Below are 23,707 nucleotides of genomic sequence, written 5' to 3' on the forward strand. Positions count from 1 at the left end.
TCTCCTTTCTCCCATGATGCTTATGATACCTCTTGCAAGACTCTACCCAAGAAAGATACAATGGTGTCAGAAATCTCTATTTTTCCCATTTCAAATTCCAGCCTTGGGATTTATAAAAAGAGAGAAATTGTGATAGAGATACCAAATTTCTAAGAATCCTGGTCTCCCATTCTCCCCTGCTGCTCCAAAACAGCCAGTCACTTCAGAAACCTCAGACTTTGCTTGGGGAGCATATCTATTTGTATAAAAGGGCAGGGTCGTTCAGACAGAAATGACAGACTAAAACATAAAAGAGATGATATAAATGCTGTCAATTCTCTGAAATATATGTGGTCCCCAGGACCCACTACAAGTGTCTACAGACAACACTGCAGTGATATAGCACATAAACAAGCAAGGGAGCACGAGGTCTTACCCCCCTATGCAGACTAACCATATTAGCATGGCATGTAACTTTACAGCACAATCTCAATCTACAGGCATTTTATATCCTGTCAGAGCAGGACCAGGACTGACCCTCACAAATGGAAACTGAATCTGGGGGTCTTCCAAGATTTAATCTATCTGTGGGGAACATCTCAAGTAGATCTTTTTGCTTTCTCTGTAAACAACAAAATGACAAAATTATGTTCCAGGACTCCTTGGAAGAAGGTCTGGAAAGACTGCTGCCTTTTCTTTTCCTTGGACAGGAATGTTACTGTTTGCATTTCCATTGATTTCTAGGGTACTTCTGAAGATTCAAAAGTACTTCCAAAAGATCATTGTGGTGACTCCGTTCTGCACTAGGTAACAGTGGCTCTTCCTTCTTGTGGAATTGACCATGGAAAATTATCACAAGCTACCTCACAGACTGGGTTTACTCACACTAGATCAGCGGTGTTTGATACATCCTGACTCCAAGCAACTATAGTTGACTGCTTGGATAATAGGACTTTAATACCGTTTTGGCATCTTTTCTTTCTCAGGATGTACAGCAGGTATTAATAGGGGCAAGAAAACCCGCTACTAGAAAATCATATATTAGCCAATGGAAAAAGTTTTTTAGTTGGAGCCACAAAAGAACCAGCAAACCATTCAGGGCTAGTTTATCTCTGGTTTTACAGTATTTGTGTGAGTTAATATCCTAAGGTCTGTCTTGCTGCTGTATCAAGGTACATTTTTTGGCTTTATCAGCATGTTTGTTCATGGAGCCCTCTCTTTCAGTGCAGTCTTGTGTCAACATGTTTTTGAAAGTAGTTCTGCATAAGAAGCCATTCAGAAAACCTGTGGCTTCTCCTTGGGATCTTAATTTTTTGTTAGAAAAGCTAACACTTGCTCCATTTGAACTATCTCATTAGTCTGACTTGAGGTTCTTAATGTGGAAAACAGCATTGCTCATTGCTCTGATGTCGGCAAGAAGAGTATCTGAGAGGTACAAGCTCTTATGGTGGGTTAGTCTTATCTCACTTCCTTCAGAATTGATCCTTCTTTTATGCCTGAATTAGTATCAGAATTTGCATGGATATTGAGTGTACTGATACTGCTTGCATTAATTTAAATATTAAATTGGTGAGTTTTTACTATAATTAGTTTACTGGTTCCTGCTGGTGGCAGAAGAATTTTTTCAGGTTGGTTTAATATTGAACTTTAAATACTCTGTAACAAGTCCATCCAAGCATTATCCTATACATAGCATTGTCTAAGCAGTTGTAGTCATCCCTGCCCCCATAGTTATTCCTGTCAGAATAATGGACCAGCACCTTCCCACAACTTCTCTATCCATCCTGATTGAAGTAAATATATTGACACAGTTTAAGAATTGTCTGATGCTGTCTGATGATCATTTATTACTCAAACGGCATAACAGTGCATGAGTGATGTATCTATATAATGTCATTGAAGGCAAAAATCTTGTACACAGTAAACTCAGACACTAAAGTCATCAACAGTACACCACACCTCACCAAAACCATCAGAATACACACAATCCATCATGTGCTGAAGTTTTAAAGATTAACTTGCCTAAACCACAAAGACCTCCATAGCAAAGCACGCTCAACAAGTTAAACCTACCTCCTGACATAGCAGAAAGAGTCGCAGAGTCAAGGAGGCTGAGCCCGTAAGGCAGGCATTGACCCAACCAAACATTCTTGTTATAGATAACTCTGCTGTAAGACATACAGATGTACCTCTTACTAGAGAGAGCAAGGTAAGACTTGATGGGAAGTTGCTTGTCTGGTATCAGGATCCATCAGATCACACATGCATTCAACTCATTGAACAACAAGTACAAGAATGACTCTGATACTTTACACTGGTGTCATTGACTTGAGGTTCACCTCCCTGGGCTATATGAAGAGATTCATGATGTAGCTGTCAGAATGTGTCCAAGGCAGGTATGAACCTAGCACTGAGCACCCTTTTACCTTCTCCAAGGATGATGCCGCAATATGAGCAAAACATAATCAGTTTCAATAATTGGCTTAGTTTTGGTGTCATTCGAAGGGGGTCCAATATTTGTCAGCCTGGTAGAGTATGATCAACACACAACACTGCTTTGCAAGGAATGGACCTGCATGTGTCCCCTTTAGGGATTTGATTATTGGCAAAGAATTGGTCAATGGCAATAGTACCTTTTTAGGCAGTACCAGCCTGATAAACCTACTAACATAATGAAACATGCAAAGGAAATGATGAAGGTGTTACTGATCAATACTAGGAGCCTGAACAAGAAACACCTCTCCCTATAAGCCCTTCTCACACTGGAGGATGTTGGCATCTGTGCAAGTGAATGAGTGATGATTTAAAGTGGGGGAGACCATTCTAGCTGTGTAGGGATATATACTGCCTTCCACATGGTTAGAGCAGCTACTGTGCAAGAGGTGAAATAATGTGGAGATGTTTTAGTCTTAATCCAGAAGAAACTCGCACCAAGGCTGGTAAAGCATCACAATGCACTAGATCTTCTTCATGTCCAACTAGGGAACCTCCATACACTGGACCCATCTCAGCTTGGATTTGTTAAGGACAGGTCATGCTTACTCAACCTGTTGGACTTTTAAGGTCACTAAAGCAATGAATGATTTCAAAACACTGCACACTGCATACCACAACCTGGCTAAAACTTTTGACACAGTGCCTGACTCAAGCATAATAGAAAAGACAAATAAACTGGGAATAAACCCATATGTCATCCACTGGATTGCCAGCTGGCTCACAAATAGGCTAGAGGAAATCAAAATAGGGGAAGTTACCGCCACAACGAGACCAGTCACCAGTGGAATTCCCCCAGGGTTCTTTGCTGGAACCTCTTCTGTTTGGCTCTACTTCTCTGCAGTAAACACCAATACCAAAGGACTCTGGCTGACTAAGTTTGCAGATGGCTGCAGGCTAGGAGCAGTCAATCAATTCCCAAATGTCTTGGTCATCCTGCAGGATGGTTTGTCCTTAATAAATAACTGGTGCCAAAATAATGGACTGAAACTAAATGCCAAAAAAATGCATTATTGTATCCTTTGAAAAATCATCTACCTCAGGGAACTACCACATTGACAGTATGCCCATAAGAGTTGACCCAGTTGTTCAGGAATTGGGAACTTGTGTAGGCAGTGACCTAAGTATTGACCAGCATGTGTCCATTGTCATAAGAAAATTCTTCTATGTTGCACAGCTTATAAACAAAGGGATTGTGTCCAGATCTGGGGGGAGGGTCATCGTTCCCCTTTATCAGCCCTCATTAGGCCATTAATTGAGTGTAATGCCCTCTTTGGCATCTATCTGTCTAGACACATGCAGCAACTGGAATTCCCACATCGATACCTTACTAAAATGATACAAGCGCTAAACACAGAAGGTCTTTGGTTAAAGAAGTTTGCAGATGACTGCAAACTAGGAGCCATAATCGAAACTCCTAACGATGTGGACATCCTACAAAAGGGCCTCACTGAGACAGATGCCTGGTGTCAAAGCCATGGCCTCAAGCTCAGTGCCAAAAAAGGCATTGTCATCCCCTTTGGTAAAAACTCTGTACCCATGAACTACAACATAGGTGATAGTATACTTAACACCGAAAGTGTGATGAGACCTTGTGACACAGGGGACAGTAGCCTCTCCTTTGATAATCACATCGCCACAGTAGTCAGGAAATCCTTCTATGTGGCACACCTCATCACAAAAGGTTTCTCATCCAGAAAAAAAGAGGTCATTGTTCCCCTCTACTCATCACTCATTAGACCCATTATAGAGTACAATTCCCCTTTTGGTATGTACCTCACAAGACATCTACAACAACTGGAAAGGCCGCAGAAATACCTCACAAAGAGGATTACCGGCCTCAAACAGATGCCCTACGCAGACTGTCTCAAAAAACTCCAGCTTTACTCTTGTCGCATATCGCCTACTCAGAAGTGATATCTGCCTAACATACAAAGCTATGTCAAACCCAGAGCTGTTGGACATGCTCCACTTAAAGAAATCCCAGTCCCTCCGAGCTACATGCTCTAGGGACCTAAACGTTATCACCACAATAAACAGAACATGCCGGAGAGATAGATTCCTGTCCCAGAGACTTCCCATACTCTGGAATAAACTACCTATCTATATCAAATAAAGCTCCTCATTGGCAGTTTTCAAGAAAAATCTTGATGACTGGATGGGAAATAGGAAATTCACCCCGGGGATCACCTCTGTGGCTCTGCTCGACAGTGGCACAGGAAAATAATTATTTTGGGTGGCAAAAGACAGGGTACCTTTTTGGCTGGGCTTGTATAGGCCTCAGGGCCGATAGCCTAGTACCTACCTATGAACCATGTAGACCAACTCAAAGCCCCATCACTATATATTCCATATCCTACAGACTACTATCTGTTGACCTGTGTCAGACATACAAGGCATCCTCCAACCCATTACTGATGGATTTACTACACATCAGCAAGTTAAATGGCATTGGAAGTACTCTGCCTTGGGATCTAAACATTTTCTGCAACATCAGCAGAATGGTTGCAGGGACAGGTGTATCTCCCAGAAGATACCACTGCTCTGGAACCGACTTGGATCTATGGATGTGAAAAAGAAAATTTACCCCAGGACTGCCTACTGTACTGCTAAGAGAGAGCCAGCTCCTAAATGCTTTATCAAATGCATGGGTCCCCTCAAATTATATATGGTATGATCCCAGTTATTCTCCTTGGGGTAATAAATAATTATGGGCCATGGACTGTGCAAGTCCAATCTAGGGATGGGTTAATTTGAGCACCAAAAGGGAAATTTTTCTGCTTTAAATGGCCTGCAAGGACAGCCAGCCTAGTACTTACCTATGAATGTATTAAGCCAATCTATCCATCTCCCTGTTTTCTTTCCAAAACCTAAAACTGAGGGAGGAAAAATACTCCATATATTAGATGTCCACAGACAACATGGGTACTATCTTTACAGAACAAAATCTATCGGAACTTTTGATCATTTGTTTGTTTGTTTGGAAGGTAAAAAGGGACAAGCTGCATCAAAGCAGACCATTTCCAAGTGATTGTCTTAGGCTATTAACGTCTGTTATTCCCACAACAACAAAGCAAATCTAGGCAGGGTCAAGGCTTATTCTGTTAGGGCCATGGCTTTATCTGTGGCTTTTTGGAAAGTGATGTATGCTAAAAGCAGCAACGTGGTCCTCTGTACTTACTTATACAAAGCACTATAAACTAGATTCCTTATCCACGTTTAGGCAGGCTTTGCTAAGGCTGTACTCCAGGGGCTCCTGGACCCTTCTTCTTCCTTCCCATTCTTTAAGCTATACTCTACCCATATAATTTGGGATACTACACTGGTGATCATAATGATGAACATAATACAGTTGTGTAAGTATGTTCGAATGATCACTGCTGCAGCAGCCACTCCCTCCCTCCATCCCCCAACTTTTGTTTTTGGTTCTGTTTTTTTCCAGGTTGTGGACATGTATTTATTTTTTTTCTTTTCCTAACAGTATTGTTAGCCTTCCTCTCTCAGCTGGCATAAATGCTCTTAAGGGCATGATGCCCAAACTTTACTTTATTTAGCTCAGTTTGAGCTGACTAACTGGGCATGTGGAAGGTGCCTTAAAGCTTTGAAAGATGGCTGGCTGTTATAGCCTAGGAAGGATATAACTCGTATATTTTAGGCTACTGCAGTAGCCTAAAATATATGAGTTATAGCCTTCCTAGGCTATAACAGCCAGCCATCTTCCATGTCCTCCCCGCGGTCAAATGGCCTCCGGAAGACATATGTGAATGGGAGTGCCTTCGCTGAAGGTTGGGCGTCGGGCTGGCAACTCGGCACCATAAAAAAAAAAAAATCTACTGTCAATCATTAGCGGGCCAGAGTTCCGCTGTGGCGACCCCTAACCGGGAAAAGCCGAAAAGACAAACAATTTTAGGCTACTGCAGTAGTGATCATTCAAACATCTACTGTTATGATACGTTTACTAATAAAGCTGTACTCTTAGATATTATGTAGAAATAATGCTTTCATAGCACAAGCAAATGGACATTTTTTGAACATTTTTTAGCTCGTTACACAAAATTGTCCCCTAGTTTGCAAATTATATTAGTATTCAAGTGAAAAAGTAAAATATGTATTTAGTCACTGTTTGATATTTGAAAATGTTTGTGTGCCCACTAATTTCCAGAAGTTTTTCTTGTATAATCTCTCCCAGTAGTTTCCAGAAGTTTTTCATATGCAGTTTTCAGTCAATGAATGTTTCAACTCACTATTAATGGGAAAAGGTTTTTGAGAAAAATAACAGAGCCCTTGTTTTACTGAGAAATTTCCAGTAGTCTGTGGTTATGTGATAAACATTCTGGAATCCTATGCATAAATAAACACACAAGTAAATTCATTAATACATATTTTCTTACTAGACACACAATTGACTTAGCTGCCATCCCAGTATTTTTAGAAGGCTGTAGTATGTGGTCTTTGAAAGATAAATCAGTAAACAAAATGTATTTGGCTGCAAAACACATCAGCACATTTTGTGTGCACTGTTCCTTCTCCGACTATAACCAGTATAAGATTCTGTCCCACACACAAACCTCCCGTAAAAATGTAAAACTTTTTTTTCTGTAAGGGCTTTAGTAGTTGGTTCAAACAGTACTTGCAAGCAACTAATGCCCCCATTACAATAAAAAAAAATGTGATTGTGATTGCATTATCTATCACATTAACTGCCCACAAATTGTTGTGCCAGATATTTAGTCTTTACTGGATGAAGTCCCACTATGAAGAGAGAGAGAGCCATTCAAAGAACAGTCACTTTGCCTGTTTTGAGGTTCCTGTGTAGAAGTACAGGAGAATATCCGGAAAGCACTGAAAGAATTTTATAATTTGTCTCTCAAAATGTCAAGACTCACATTGCTGAGATCTGAGATACCAAAAAAGACTTACAATGCAGGAGAGGAGTGGATGTCGAACATTGCTCTTCTTTAAACATGTTTTTGTCAGGGAGGCAAGCCCACCTGCACACTCCACATCCCCCAACTTATATATGCAAACTCCAACATAGCTATGTGTGGAGAAAAGGAAATATTCCTAGAAATGGCAATCTCAGACTTCGTATATTTGCTAAGTATGGATTTTTGGCCATTCTCTCTCTGCATCTTGGTACTCAGCAAAGTAGATCCCAAGATTTCAAACGGTTATTTTCTATGTCAGTTAACACTATACCATTGGTTTTGAGAGCCATAGTATGTTACCTTTTGTCTGGGCAGGAAGGGAGTCGGTCAGTCATACTTATGAAATGCATTGTCTAGTACTAATCTGAAGCAGACTAAGTTTTGTTTATTTTAAAATATTTTAATTGTAAGAAATTATCTGTGCACTTTATTGCAGTGGCATTCATTTTGGATCAGTCAGTAAGGGGTCAGAGACTGAGTTAGCATGATTTTATGTAGTGTTGAAGTAAAAAAATATGAAAAGAGCATACAATTTTTCCATAGGATAATGTAGCTGATTTCAGAAGAATCCGAAAATAGATTTGTTACATAAATCAAAATTGTTGTAACTGTTCTTTTAATGTCAGTGTAAATATGTGAAAACTGTTATACATGTACTTATAATACCACTTTAAATATATTACAGGTTCACATTAATATATATTTTTTGGTTTCCTTTATAGGATGGGGCCATGTTTGCACTTTTTAGCAAAGTACAACCATCTTATCGGTCCTGTGCAGAATGTATCTGTTCCCCAGAAACACAGTCATGCGAATTTCCTGTTGAACCATCTCAATGCCATAGTGACAAACCTGTATGCAGCAGTGCTACAGTCTATACTCAACCCTCAGGGTCTATACATGTGACAGCTGAATTGTCTAACCAGAATTTAAATACAGACAAATCTGACCAACATTATCGTGTTGGTAAGGAAATGCAGTGCAGTTCTAATGTGTATGATCAGAATGACGAGTGCCGTGAATCATTGAGATCTACTGACTTGCTTCATAAAGAAAACAATAACTGTGGTTTTAATTTCAAATCTGAGAATGAAACAGGTGAGGAATGCATGTGTGACTCCATAAAAAACCTCAGGGAAATAAAGGATTTACAATGTATAGGAAAGGGAGCTTCTCAGAGTTATCTAATTCAACACCAGGAGTCGCTCATTAAGTTACAGAAAGCAGGATTAGTGAGAAAACACACCAAAGAGTTGGAAAAGTTAAGTAGTAAATCTGCAACACCTGTTTCTAATCCAGGAAGAAACTTTGAACATGTAGCTGGTGCAAGTCAAGATGGAAAAAACTGTGCCTGGTGCCATTTGCAGTCATCTTTGCATATTGCAGACCTATTGCCATCTTCTACAAGCATGGGCAGCCTTGTACTCCCTGCAAATAAAATGGATCCTCTCACCGTTAGCAATGGAGTCCATCAGAAAAACTTGGCTTCACATGTATATCAGAAAAAATCATCACGAGACGTTTGGGAAGGCACTTCTTTGGCACCTATATCTTTATCTATGAAGTCACACTTAATTCGCAGTTCTAGCAGTGATAGCATTTGCTGTCATTGCGGAAAGATGGGTTTAGTGAAGCAAAAATCTCTGGAGGCTAAGGTTAGAGAACATTTTGCTGGGCTGACTATTCCTTCACGGCTAAAAAGATCTTATTCAGTTGCCAAACTTCGAAGCCTGAATTTCTGTCAAGATAATTTGCTGCTCAGTGATGGAAGTGTCTTCACCTCTTGTAGTTCAGATAAGGCCAAAATAAATGAAAGTTTGATACAGTTTTCCTCAGAAATAAATTGGCACAAAAATAAAAGCAATGCCACATCACTGAGGTCTCCCACTGAAAATGAAAAGAATGTACAATGTTTGGGAAATAGTTGATACACCATCTCTTATGTTTCATACCTGCATGACAGATATATTTGGTATGATAAAGTACAGAAGATAAATGCCATTATTTGTTTAACAAACGTGTTCGGAAATGCAATATTACAATATATTATAATCCACTGCACAATATGTAAGGGGTTTAGTAGTGTGTTTCTAGCACAAATGGATTGAATTTGTTTTAATGTTCTTGTACACCTTTTGAAAAGCCCTGTGAGATTGAGACATTAAGCTGCATTTGTTCTTTGCTAAATCCAGTTTGCAAAACTATTTGCCAAGCAAAGATGTGTTGACAATGTCTCATTTTTAAAGCCTTTAAGTAAAATACAGTGATTGTATTTTAAGTATGTCCAGTGATTATGTCATTTTTCACTGCAGACTAAGGACTAAAGTCTTTCAGTAGTATGAGTACGTTGTAGACTAGGGCAGTATGTTTTTCTACCTCCACTCTAGGATATACACTGTTACATTACAGAACACCACTGAGATTAACTTGTCTGGCCTAACTAATTGCCCCACCACCCGCCCCATCTCAACACTTGTTTGTAATGGTGAATTTGCATTCTTATTTTTTCCAGGTGGTTAAAGTTATTTGTAACCATAATTTTAAAAGACTGACATTGTGTTACAAGTGCAAGATATGTCTGTTCATTGTTGCAGCTCATTTTTCCATGATAAGCAAAGTGTATGAGTGGTGATACAAATGAGAACCATTGTGGTAATATTAGGAACAAGTGCCATCAGCTCGTGTTTGAAGACAGTTTTTTTTTCTTGTACTGTTATGTACCTACCTTTTACAGGTATACTTTCCTATTCTCAGGGAATAGATAGGAAATACCTTTTAAATGGCATAAATTTGCTGTTAAATAAGGCACAGATAATTATACCTGAGAAAGATGCGTGTAAAAATGTATTTAGTAATGTTTTAATTGTATAGGTTGTACTATGTTATAATTCTTTTTCATTGACCTTGCAATTTTTTAAACATTAACTATTGTGACTTTTCCATAGAGTTCTGAGCATTGTTGGGAGAACAGCTCAGGTTTACCACAGTATGCAAACCATAACAGTTCAAATGTTCTTTGGAAATAATATATCAAACTCTTGTCCATAAGACAAAAAGTATAGTTCTTTTCTTAGATGTTTACTCTTTTTTTTTTTCATTTAAAGTTCATAAGATAATGCTGATTTCCTGTGCCCTCTAGAAGAGACCAAAACTGCAATCTGTTAACTGTTGTTGAGCAGATCTTGATAACATCTCAATATATATATTTTTTGAAAAGGGAGTATTCCAGTGGATCAAAATAGTGTGTTGCACTGAAAATATGATTAGGGATGCACATGGTAGCACAGGGTAAAACACTGCTTTATTCTACTAGAACAAAACAGCATTGTTGCAATAGATACTGTATGGAATGATACAATATTTTTGTTATTTATTAAAGAGTAAATTCATTTTTTGAGACAAGACTGACTGAAAATGGCTTAACATATCCTTACATCTTTAACGCATTTTAACTGTTAGAAACGTTATATAGCACTGTGCACTGATAACTGCCTTAGAAACTTTATATAGCACTGTGCACTAATAACTGCCTTTATTAGTAAAGCGATTCATCACAAAATAAATTAGGTTGTATGCTCATTCAGTGCAGCCTGTGCACATTTCCATTAATAAGATTTGTTGCACTATAGAGGAATATTAGGATTCTGATCATTACCAAGTTGTCTTCAAAAAATGGATACTAAAAAACCTATGAGGTGGGACGGCACTGTAGTACAGCAGATAGTGTTGTTGCCTCGGAGTAAGAAGTTCCCTGGTTCGATTCTTGGCTGGGGTGCTTTCTGTGCAGAGTCTGCATGTCCTTCCTGTGTTCACATGAGTTTCCTCCAGGTGCTGCAGTTTCCTCCACATTCCAAAGACCTGCATTAGGTGGACTGAATACTCTAAATTGGCCATAGGTGTGTGTGTGGCCTGTGAGTGTGTGGTATGGAAGAACAACCGTGGCATGGCTAGCAACCCTGAAGTCTGAACCTTGGCTCTAGATGATTGTCACTGTTGAAGTTGACACCCTGACCCCATGTGCAAAAATGAGAAATTGGGGTTGTGGGTGGATGAAACTTGAGAGATGAATCTTAACACCCATTTAAAGAACGTACAGCTGCTTGGTTATGATTGAAGGGACTCTGCTATAAATATTTGGAGTACGTGGAACTTTAGCAGCTGCAGCTATTTACTATCAACTGCAGAGGCAAAAAAAAAACACAGTACTAAGTGTTTTACAGCTCTGAAAGCTGGACTATAGTTACTGCTACCACAAAAGACCATGGCTAGAAACTAGACACCTTACTAGACTCTGCTTTTTTTGTGGCTGGGTGAAATGTACTACAGCTTTTAAAGCTGTAGAAGGCTTCTGAAATTACCCTAGTACAAGACTAGCACTTTACAGCAGTGTCTGGTATTTAACAGTTTGTTATGCACCTTTCTTATGTGTAGTACAGTCTTGTCTTTCACAGTTAGCATGCTGCATGTACTGCATATGTTTTTCGAACACTCGCATACCCACACACTTTAGTGAAGATGTTAAAGGCAGTTTAATTACTTTTCTATGTGAAAAAATGCTTTTTACCATCTAGTTCTGCAAAATCAAACAGTTCAGCTACATTTAACCGTACTGTGTGAACTCTGAATAAAAGTTGCTCCTTTAAAATGGAATACTGATATTAAAAAGCATATATATATATATATATATATATATATATATATATATATATATATATATATATATATATATATATATACTAATCTTTAAACTGCACTTTGATGCCTGTATAAGCTGCATGTATGGAAGGGGTGACAGTGCAGAGAGGGCCTTCTCTCCAACAATTTAAAGCTGAATTAACATGTTATTGTATATTATTTGCATTTATTTGACTGTTGGCTTTTTCATCTTGTGATGAATGAGTGTTATTTTGAAAATGAGCCAACAGAACTGCAGGGTGAATATTTAAGTTGGCAGTGTTGTCCAACAGCACTAGGCAGTGAGGAGGTGGGTGGAGACATAAGAAAATTAATAATGGGATTGTGCTGCCAAACCTGAGCATTTTCAGACTTGTTTGACACTATACAGCAAAATATTTTAATGGAAATAGTTATGTAACCTCACTGAACCTGAAACTATACTTTCACACAAAATGTGAGCCTCCATTAGAAGGCAGACCAGTCTGCAGTAAATTCCTGTTGTTATATTTGCATATCCAGTTTCCATATTCCATGTTTTTGCTCTTCCCATTTGCTGTATAATTTTAAACCTACATTTCCATAATGATTCTTTAATTCTGAATTTAGTTCTGTAAATTAATACAAAACAAAATAAAATCTTAAACTTAATGGATAAGGTTGTTTAGGAATGTAAAGACCAAGTGATGTTTCATATTAGTACTCAATAAGTTTTTGTGCAAATGCCAAGTTAGTCTCTGAAGATATTTACATCCTGATATAAGCTGTCGGTGCTTGTGTTTGACATTCCCTCTCCCTTAGGATGGTGTAGCCTATTTAAGTGTTACTATAACCTTAAACAGAGTACAGAAGATTTGCCCAGATAAAAATCACTTTGGCTAGCAGATCTAGGCGACTCTCTTCTTCTCTGATACCTACTCCATGTGAGAGGAATAAAGACGCCTTGTTGAAGTTTCAAGTAGTTTGTTAGTTAAGTATGTGGATGGGAGAGTTTTCTGGATTACCGCTGTTTTCTGTTAATTTAACCTTCTGATAATGTCTTATTACTTTTCAGATTAGGTCACCAAAGCAACTTTCTGAACATAGAACAAAGCCATGCTTCTAAACAGTCCACTTTTTTTGGTCACTGCAACTAGAAAGATAGTGCTATCATTCTTCTAACTGCCAAATGTTAATTGCAGTATTTTCTTGAAATGTGGGAGAGGCATTTCTTACCAAAATGCTAAGCAGATAGACCCTTTGGGACCTGATGCCCCTATTGTTCATAAGTGGACCAAGAGTACATGTAAGTTAAAATAATTACTTTAGACCTAATTCATAGCACTGGGAGAGCTGAGGTAATGTCAACTTTATGCAGTTTACACTGTAAACTTTATTTTTGTTTTACTGACTTCTTTTGCTTGCCCACTAAAAATATTGAAATTCTTTCTATTTATCTGCTTCTTTTGTTAAATTGTATATGGCAGATTTCTTCTGTCTTACTCTGCGTGCCATATGGAAAGAACCATTATTTTTCACATCTCTTGAACTGCTCCATATTTGTCTTTACTTGGCTATTGAACCAAGGAAACAAACACTAGTAACGGACAGAGCCAGGCATATACAAGTTCTAATTCCAAACGAGAAATCACAAAGTAAAACCACTGGAGTTAAAGTTCAGATTGTAGGCAAAATGCAGGCACAAAATACGAAACCATATAAAACTCCTTTATTGTAGTCGACAAGAGGTAAACGCTTTCACTATTCAGCTTCATCAGACCATAAAACAACTACTGACACAACCACTATTTAAACCCAGCATAAATTAAACAGCATCCAATGATTAAGTAACATCAATCAAGCAATTAATTATACAGCAAAGCAATTAAAAACGGTCTTTGTAAAAATGTCTCTGTAAAACTACAACATATATATATATATCTATGTCAAATACACAGAGCAAACTAAAAAAATAATATAACGCATAAAATATACATAAAATAAAGCATGAAAAAATAAAAATACAGATGTATCTAACTAAACGAATATATTGAACAGGCAAAAGACATGAGCCTGCTCACTTATGTAGCCTCCTTTTCTTCAAGACAGGCTTAATGGAGGCCCTTTCATTCAACCCCCTGCCCCTATCAGCACGGAGCATGATGATCCAGCAGGCCTCTCTATGTTCTGTGTGTGTGTGTACAAATCACCTTCCCTGATACTAGGATTAATGCTCTCAATAACTCTAAAGGTAAAAGTATGGGACGTCCCAGACTCCAAAACATGTTTGGAAAGGGCATTATGCAATGAACCTTTCCTGATGTGATATAAGTGCTCCCTCATCCTGTCCCGTAGGACCCTATTAGTTTTACCAACATAGAAGGAGCGGCAGATGGTACATTCAGCCAAATATATCACATGGGGGGTCATACAGTCTGCAGAAGCATGAAAGACAAATTATTTGCATAAATCAGGATGAAAAAAGGATTCAGCAGTATTAATATAGGCACAAAAACTACAATTACCACAGGGTGAAGTAGAGCCAGAACTTACAGTCACATTGCTGTGGTTTTTATTATAGCACAAGAGTCTTTTCAAATTTTTACAATTCCTAAACTGAAACGTGGGTCTATCACCCACGATCCTATGTATATCCTCATCCACTTGTAAAATGGCCCAAAACTGACTAAATAACCGAGTGACATCCTTATGATCACTAGTATAAAATAGAGGAACTTTAACCTCTGAGGTGATGGAACCCATGTCCCTACCAACACATACATCTGGTGTGGGTCCAAAATAAGGACTTGCTGTGGTCGGTCTCAGTTGACCTAGGTCTGACCACTGCTTATCAATCTCAGATGAGGTGTACCCTCGTGCCAGCAACTTACATTCCAAACTATCAATCTCTTTTAAAAAGCCAGGCATGGTGGGATTCAACCTGGAAGCCCTTATCCCCTAACCTCTGATCAAGTTCCTAAAGATATAGCCGGGGTGCATACTAGATCTAAACAGAAATGCATTCCTATGACAGGTCTTAAGATAAACCCCTGTATTAATAATATTACCTGGTAACTTTTCAATGTACAGGTCCAAAAACTCAATACGATCAAATGACGAAGAAAAAGTAAATTTTAGGCAGTCAATCAGATTATTCATCATATTATGAAACACTATCAACCTATCAATAGGGCCTCTCCACAACAAAAACAAATCGACAAAACGTCGATAGAACAGTACATACTCCCTAAAACCCTGGGTGGAGAACAGACTATTATTCTCCCAGTGTGCTAAAAACATATTGGCGTAGCTATTGGCACATGAAGTGCCCATAGCTACACCATGTTTCTGGAGATACATATCACCACTAAAGGTGAAAACGTTGTTTTCAAGCACCATCTCCAAGAAATAACAGTTAAGATCTACCTGTGCCGGGGTATATCCACTATGTAACAAAAGATACTCATGCACAAACTGAATACCCAACCCATTGGGAATCATCGTAAACAAAGACTGAATATCAAAGGTAACAAAAATGACATTTTCAACATCACAAATGGAAGATATGCACTGATAAAAATCTAGTAGAAATTGTTTAGAGTCCTTCAGGACCACAGGATTCAAATTAATAACAGGTCTTAAAACCTTCTCAACGTATAAAGACAGTGGCTCTCTGACCCACCCACCGCCTGCCACAATAGATCTCATTGGTGGATCGGTGGGATGCTTATAGATTTTGGGGAGGCCCTGTATAAGTGGAATCAAAGGATTGACCACCTTCAAAAACAAAAAAAATCTTCTGTAACTAGATGAGTAGAAAAAAACTCTGATATACACTGGCTAACCAAAAACATCACTCTATGAACATCATCTACTGTAATTCTCTCATAAAACCTGCCATCACTCAACATTGAGCACATAGACCGCTCATAGTGTGACCTGTCCATAACCACTATAAAGCCACCTTTATCCACTGGCCGAATTACTATATGCTCATTATCCTGTAAGGCTCTCAAGGCTCCCCTCTCAGCATAGGACAAATTGTTCTTATGATGTGTATATTGCTTATCACGAGTGTCATAAAAATTAAACACTTGATCTTCAGTCAGTTTTAAATACGCTTCAACAAGAGGATGATTGTTCGGAACATAACTACTCGGTTTCCTGAGGCCAAATGGACCATGATCTCTCATGCCTGAAGATGGCCCATCATTAGTGTCTCCATAAATCAAACATAGCATAATACTTCTGCAAAAATCCCTTAGGTCTAAAATAGTATCAGAGAGCTTACTCCTGCTGGTCGGAATAAAGCTCAGACCTTTAAATAAACCTGTCTCTCATCTGAAGAAAGCTCATATGTGGAGGTATTTAATATTAACGAGTTGGAGCCCTCCCCCACATCTTCTTCAGAGTTTGGGACTGGCTCTGTTCGCCGGACAGTTTGCGTTTCTGGCGTCCTCTGCTTACTGATCTTGGACGCCCTCCCCCTCTTTCTGACCGTACTGGTAGTGGGAAAGGGAGGTCATCCACATTCCCACTCCTTAAAGCATTTAAGGAATCAATATCAGTTAAAACAGTACCTCACCATTTGGGCCTAACAACCTTCTCCAGCTTATCAGCACCATGGTTATTATCAACAATAATATGAGGGTATAAACCACTCGTGGATGGCACCTCTAAGGGTACATCACCAGTACTACCCACACTAGGTATCGGAGCAGATTGTACAGACTTATGTGCTGCCCCCTGTTCCTTAGCCTGGCAGTTTCTATCCACATTGACACTCAAACCAACCCCAATTACATTATTAGGTATAGTTGCATTGGCAATGGCATTCTTCAAAAGCAAACAATCTTGAGTATTACCCGAGGCAGAGCCCACTGACTCTGTCACACATTGATTAGAAACCACAGTCTCACTCATCTTGTTAACCTGGGTCGAATGGTTAACTGTTCCATGTCCATCCATGTTTTGTCCAGTACGTGGCCACATAAATACATGGCCTGTCCTAAAATCATTAATGTCACGTAAAAGCTTAGTCTTTTTTTGGTAAATAAGTTTCCGTTCAAAGACGGCAACGCCATCTAACAAACTCTCAAACAACGGATTCAAGGCATCCACTCTGTAGTCCTTAAGAAGGGCTTCCTGCCTCTCTCGTGAAGACTCTCTCAGTTTATCCTCTTCAGGACAAAAATGTTCAATTAACAGGTGCATGTAACTAGCGCTTACCTCTAGGTTCAGTTTCTGCCACCGAACCAATAAATCAGGATTCTGTGCACCCTGATTAGGCATATTAAGCACACGCAAGTTTTGTGGCACGATTTTCTTCTCTAAACAAATCTCAAAGTGTAAGCGTTGCGCCTGCAACCTTTTACGTTTTAAAAAATCACGCTCAATACCTTCCATTGTCTGCTGAAGGGCCTCCAGATCTCCCGTCTCATGTAGCACGTCATCGCCGATAGTAGGGACATCAAGTTGCCATAAACAACTCCTTTCTGCAAATACAGAGAGAATCTCTCTGAAAACAGAGCTCTGGTTCCATTCATCTTGGCAGTCACCTTTTTTTGTTTTTAGCACATTGGGAGAATAATAGTTTGTTCCCCACCCAGGGTTTTAGGGAGTACGTACTGTTCTATCAACGTTTTGTCAATGATTTGTTTTTGTTGTGGAGAGGCCCTGTTTATAGGTTGTGATAGCGTTTCATAATATGATGAATAATCTGATTGACTGCCTAAAATTTACTTTTTCTTGGTCATTTGATCGTATTGAGTTTTTGGACCTGTACATTGAAAAGTTACCAGGTAATATTATTAATACAGGGGTTTATCGTAAGACCTGTCATAGGAATGCATTTCTGTTTAGATCTAGTATGTACCCCAGCTGTATCTTTAGGAATTTGATCAGAGGGCAGGGGATAAGGGCTTCCAGGTTGAATCCCACCATGCCTGGCTTTTTAAAAGAGATTAATAGTTTGGAATGTAAGTTGCTGGCATGAGGGTGCACCTCATCTGAGATTGATAAGCAGTGGTCAGACCTAGGTCAACTGAGACTGACCACAGCAAGTCCTTATACTGGACCCACACCAGATGTATGTGTTGGTAGGGACATGGGTTCCATCACCTCAGAGGTTAAAATTCCTCTATTTTATACTAGTGATCATAAGGATGTCACTTGGTTATTTAGTCAGTTTTGGGTCATTTTACAAGTGGATGATGATATACTTAGGATCGTGGGTTATAGACCCACGTTTCGGTTTAGGAATTGTAAAAATTTGAAAAGACTCTTGTGCTATGATAAAAACCACAGCAATGTGCCTGTAAGTTCTGGCTCTACTTCATCCTGTGGTAATTGTAGTTTTTGTGCCTATATTAATACTGCTGAATCCTTTTTTCATCCTGATTTATCCAAAGAATTTGTCTTTCATGCTTCTGCAGACTGTATGACCCCCCCCCCCCGTGTGATATATTTGGCTGAATGTACCATCTGCCGCTCCTTCTATGTTGGTAAAACTAATAGGGTCCTACGGGACAGGATGAGGGAGCACTTATATCACATCAGGAAGGGTTCATTGCATAATGCCCTTTCCAAACATGTTTTGGAGTCTGGGACATCCCATACTTTTACCTTTAGAGTTATTGAGAGCATTAATCCTAGTATCAGGGAAGGTGATTTGTACACACACACAACATAGAGAGGCCTGCTGGATCATCATGCTCCGTGCTGATAGGGGCAGGGGGTTGAATGAAAGGGCCTCCATTAAGCCTGTCTTGAAGAAAAGGAGGCTACATAAGTGAGCAGGCTCATGTCTTTTGTCTGTACAATATATTCGTTTAGTTAGATACATTTGCATTTTTATTTTTAATTTTTCATGCTTTATTTTATGTATATTTTATGTGTTATATTATTTTTTAGTTTGCTATGTGTATTTGACATAGAGATATATATACATATATATATATATATATATATATATATTGTAGTTTTACAGAGACATTTTTACAAAGACAGTTTTTAATTGCTTTGCTTTATAATTAATTGCTTGATTGATGTGACAATCATTGGATGCTGTTTAATTTATGCTGGGTTTAAATAGTGGTTGTGTCAGTAGTTATTTTATGGTCTGATGAAGCTGAATAGTGAAAGCTCTTACCTCTTGTCAACTACAATAAAGGAGTTTTATATGGTTTCGTATCCAGTTGGACTTTTTGTGCCTCATTTTGCCTACAATCTGAACTTTAACTCCAATGGTTTTACTTTGTGATTTCTCATTTGGAAATTAGAACTTGTATATGCCTGGCTCTGTCTGTTGCTAGTGTTTGTTTCCTTGGTTCATTTATCTTTATTCCAGCAACGGTGGACTTACCACCTGGTTTCCACTATTTTGTTTTTATTTTTTACTTGGCTATTGTAATGGTCACAATATATTGGCATTTTCTTTGCATAAACAAAAACAGAAGCTGCACAAAGATACAAAACCGATAGTGTGACAGTTTTATTATCACAGTCCAATGTGTAGCAAAATTAGTTGTGAGAACAATATGAAAAAAATAGGTTAAGCTTTTGTCTGCTTCTTCATCCAATGGAGACTTCCTCAGAACCATTAAAACACAAATCACTTAACTGCTGTATATTATATAAACGTAATCAAACCTAATTACACAAACAATTAAATTGAACAAATAACTACCATTTTAAAGAAACATTCTCATTAAATCTTCCCTATGTTTAAAATTCATAAGTAAATAATTCCCTCACTTATAAACATTATACCTTAATAAATAAAATTCATTAATAGAGAAAAATTCATTAAAAATACAATACAAATAACCACATTGAATATACTTAAATTAATAAAACCTACTAAACCTATATGTCAGTTCTAAGTCTAAAGCTTTAAGTTTCAAAATGCTTGCTATGGAAAAAATTGTATTCAATTCAGGTGGGTCCTGGGAATTTAAATGCAATTGCCACTACAATTCCCTAGATTTTAATATTGTTTCCCATGAGACACCCATAGTATTCTGGTGAACTTCCTCCAAAGTAGCAAATCCTAACATTTAAATCCCTCACAATGCCTTGTATGCTTATACAAGGCATTGTTCAAATTCATTTTGTATATATCGTAAACTTGCTCATAAATTCTTTTATTTAGGGCCCTTTCAGTCTTGCCTACATAATAAGCCCCACAGGGATCACAGAAGGCAATGTAAACACCACCTTTGGAAGAAGAGTTACAGCCACTAGCTAGTCTTACTTTCAAATGGGATGGTTGCACAAAAAGTTCAACCCCCCCCTTACAAGATGAATTGGCATTGATTACAATGTCTGCATTTTCTTATCCCTTTCATGGGCCAGGTACAGATGGAATACTGATTCTCAGAAATATTTTTCAAATTCTTACCTTTTTTATAAATAATATTTGTAGATTCCCCTATAAGTTGCAATATGGCTCTCTGTCTAGAATACCGCCCACTATTTCAAAATAATCTTCCTAACCTCATTGCTTAAGGGGTGGTAGCTAACAAAACTTTTAGAGAAATCAGAATTCACACATAAACCATTTGTTGGTTCTGGCTGTCCTTTAATTGGACCAAATATTGAGGTTCTCAGGGATAAAACTCGTCCTTTATGTTTTTGATGAAGCTCCTTGGATATCCCTCTCTCTATGAACATGTTTGTTAAATGCCCACATTCCTTATGAAGTACGATGTTGTCAGAAACCCATCCTACTAATTCTGACAGATTGCCTTTTAAACCGGGACTTTTTTGAAACATTGGGTGTGATCTATTGAAATGCAAATATTAATTTGAAAATGCGGGCTTTTTATATACCATCTTCGTAAACAGTCACATACAATTAATTAGCAGGTATGTCAGAAATAGTGCGAGTAAACCTTAAATAAGGAATGGTAGAATTAATGAAAACTAAAAATTCATCTAGTCCTACTCCTAGTTTCTTTCCATACAATAAAAATATCATCCAAACAGCGGGTATTGAGGGATCAACAATTCCTAAAAAAAAATTAAAAAGTTTGTTTTGCACCCATGCCCACATAACAATGTTAGCATTGATGGGCGCACAAACTGTACCCATTGTTACACCTAGAATTTCCTTATAATAATCACCTTCGAATGACAAAAAATTGTCTAAGACCAGTTCCTTGAAACTCATCAAAATTCTATACTGTTCTGTTGTTACAGGTGGATAACATAATGCTTCAGAGAAATTATCCAACCCACTTAATAAGGGGATTTGGCCAAATAGATCCTGTACATCTATACATACTAGGAGAGTATTGCCCACACTTGTATCCAAAGATAATTGTCTTAAAAAAAATCCCATGAGTCCCTAAAATATATTTGAAGTCACTCATAAAAGCCTTTGACATTCTATCAATGTAGATGGCTAAAGGATAAGTCTTAGATCTTTTAGCAGAGACTATGGGTCTAATGAGAGGATTGGATATATCATTATGTACCTTTGGAATTCCAAAGATAGTGTGCACCATAGGTTGCTCTATGTGCAAAAAAAAAAAATCATGTATAGTATATGTAAATAAGTTCATTACCTAATAGTTCTAAATATAAATCAGTTTTGCAATATGCTAAATTCATTTAATTCAGTGACACTACTATGTTTTTGCTTATATCTAATAGAAGATGCACCATTTTATTGGAATAATCTGTTGAGTCCATCAAGACCACCCTCCCCCCTTTATCAGGTCTCGTAATCTTGATGGCTCTATCAAAAGTTATGGAATGCAAAATGTCTTGTTCATCACTACTTAAATTATTATTATAATGATGGAAAGATTGACTAAGAGAGTAGATATCACGTCTGCATAAATTCTGAAATGCGTTGATCAATGAGACACTAAGGGGGGATGAAGGCACTTTTTTTTTTTAATGACATTATTACTTAATGAATTATTACCATTATTGTCATTAAAGAAAACAGATTCAGTTTTTTAACAAAGAGCTTTAACTCCAACAAAGTATCTGTCACATTAAACCTAAATGTAGGCACAAAGGTGAAACCTCTTTCAAAAAGGTTAAAATATACATCAGTGACCTCAGCCTTTGAGTAATTAAAAATTTTTAACCCATTTTTTGAAGTCATATATAAGTTACTGTCAGTGTTGGATTTTTCAACTGTTACTTCCTTCTAGCTCATCCCTGGCCTCGACCTTTCGAAGCATTGTGATTTTTTCCTCTTTGTGGATTGGAGTCTCAAGCTGGTTGGTAACTCTTCTTCCATGTTGGTAAGATTGTCCAAAAAAAGGAGCAATTAAATGACTAGGCTGGGAAGGATTATCGGGAAGAGAATGTACAGCGTTGGACACTGTATTTGGGCCACTCTTGCCTTCAGAATCATTCGAAGTAATGAAATTTGAGGCATTACTCCAGGGATCTGACATTGGCCTTGGTTTAGGAGCTGGATAGACAGCTTGTGTCCTATAAACATTGGCATCCCTCTCAAATTTTTTGATTTTCCTAGCCTTTATACCAGCTACTTGGCTGGTGATCAACATAACAGAATGCCTTATTGTAAGAATCTACATATTGATCAAATAAGTCAGATTTTATACTGACATCCAAATTGTCTATTCGCTGTAAAAGAGTGTCCATCTTTTTAGAATTTTCCCTTCTAATAATTTTTAAAAGATCGAGGCCTTGCTTATTGAACATTTCAATTCAAAATATAATGCTGAACCATGGAAAACTCCATTAGGGAACTTCCGCATTCACAAGCCTTGCAGTACATATTCTTTAGACAGACATAATTTGTGGTAGGAATTATCCAGTTGCAATTTTCTGTGTTCCCATAGTCCTAAATTGTGGTCTGTAATTGAATCTGTATGTCTACAATCAAATGTTTACATCAGTGTTTTATAAATAAGTTGTATATCACAGATATGCTTGTTAGCATTGTGCTAAAATCCTCAGTTCAGCTGTCAAAATAAAACTACCACTAGTAAAATAAATTTTCACTTTTTCCAGTTTTTGTAATCTTAATCTTGAACGTATTATATGAAATGCATGCTATGGTGTACATTATAGCTGCTTATCTCTTATCAGTAGGAGAAGTCTCCATCTTTACTTGTCCACCTTTGGATGGATTGACAAGCCCTTGGCTAATCTTATTGTGACTTTTGTGGGGGGGGGGGGGTCTGTCCTTCTGTTAACTGAATTTGGTCAAAAACAAAGTAACTGTTGTACCACTGCTGTAGTGTAATTACATTTTTTTTCTTCGTGTGTGTAATATTAGAGGTACTGCAGCAGTGAACAAGACCATGCATTGGAGATCAATGACCTTCTTGATGGTAGACCCTATTGTGCTTAGTTTGTGGAATCTGTGAGTTCTAAAGTTGTATTTTCAAGAGACAATTCCATATTTTACCATCTTTAGTTAGCATTATCTGCTTGTAAAGTACTGTACTTTGAAAGAAAAACAATCTGCAAGTATCCCTGTTGAGACATTCCATACCTTAAGGGGGAAGTAAGCAGTTTTGCATCCATAACAAACATATGAACTTAGTTACAGAGGCTGCTCAAAGCTACTGAATTCAATAATTTACAAAAACATACATTTGAATTCTTTTGAATGTATTTAGTTGAAATGTATCACTTGTAACTAAGAAGTTGAAGGACAG

General features: G+C 37.9%; 1 protein-coding gene across 2 annotated transcripts in view; it reads left to right on the forward strand.

The window, feature by feature from the left end:
- Positions 1–10,802, forward strand: part of SSH1 (slingshot protein phosphatase 1) — a 1,317,746-nt gene extending 1,306,944 nt beyond the window's left edge. For both annotated transcript variants that reach the window (XM_044068394.1, XM_044068395.1), the window contains one exon: positions 8,123–10,802. In XM_044068394.1, the coding sequence (XP_043924329.1) occupies positions 8,123–9,328 (1,206 nt within the window). In that variant the 3' untranslated portion in view covers positions 9,329–10,802. The remainder of the gene's footprint in view (positions 1–8,122) is intronic.
- Positions 10,803–23,707: the final 12,905 nt, after the last annotated feature.

The sequence above is a fragment of the Protopterus annectens genome, chromosome 4.part0 (assembly GCF_019279795.1).
Source record: "Protopterus annectens isolate FY-2018-M chromosome 4.part0, PAN1.0, whole genome shotgun sequence".
Lineage (NCBI taxonomy): Eukaryota > Metazoa > Chordata > Ceratodontiformes > Protopteridae > Protopterus > Protopterus annectens.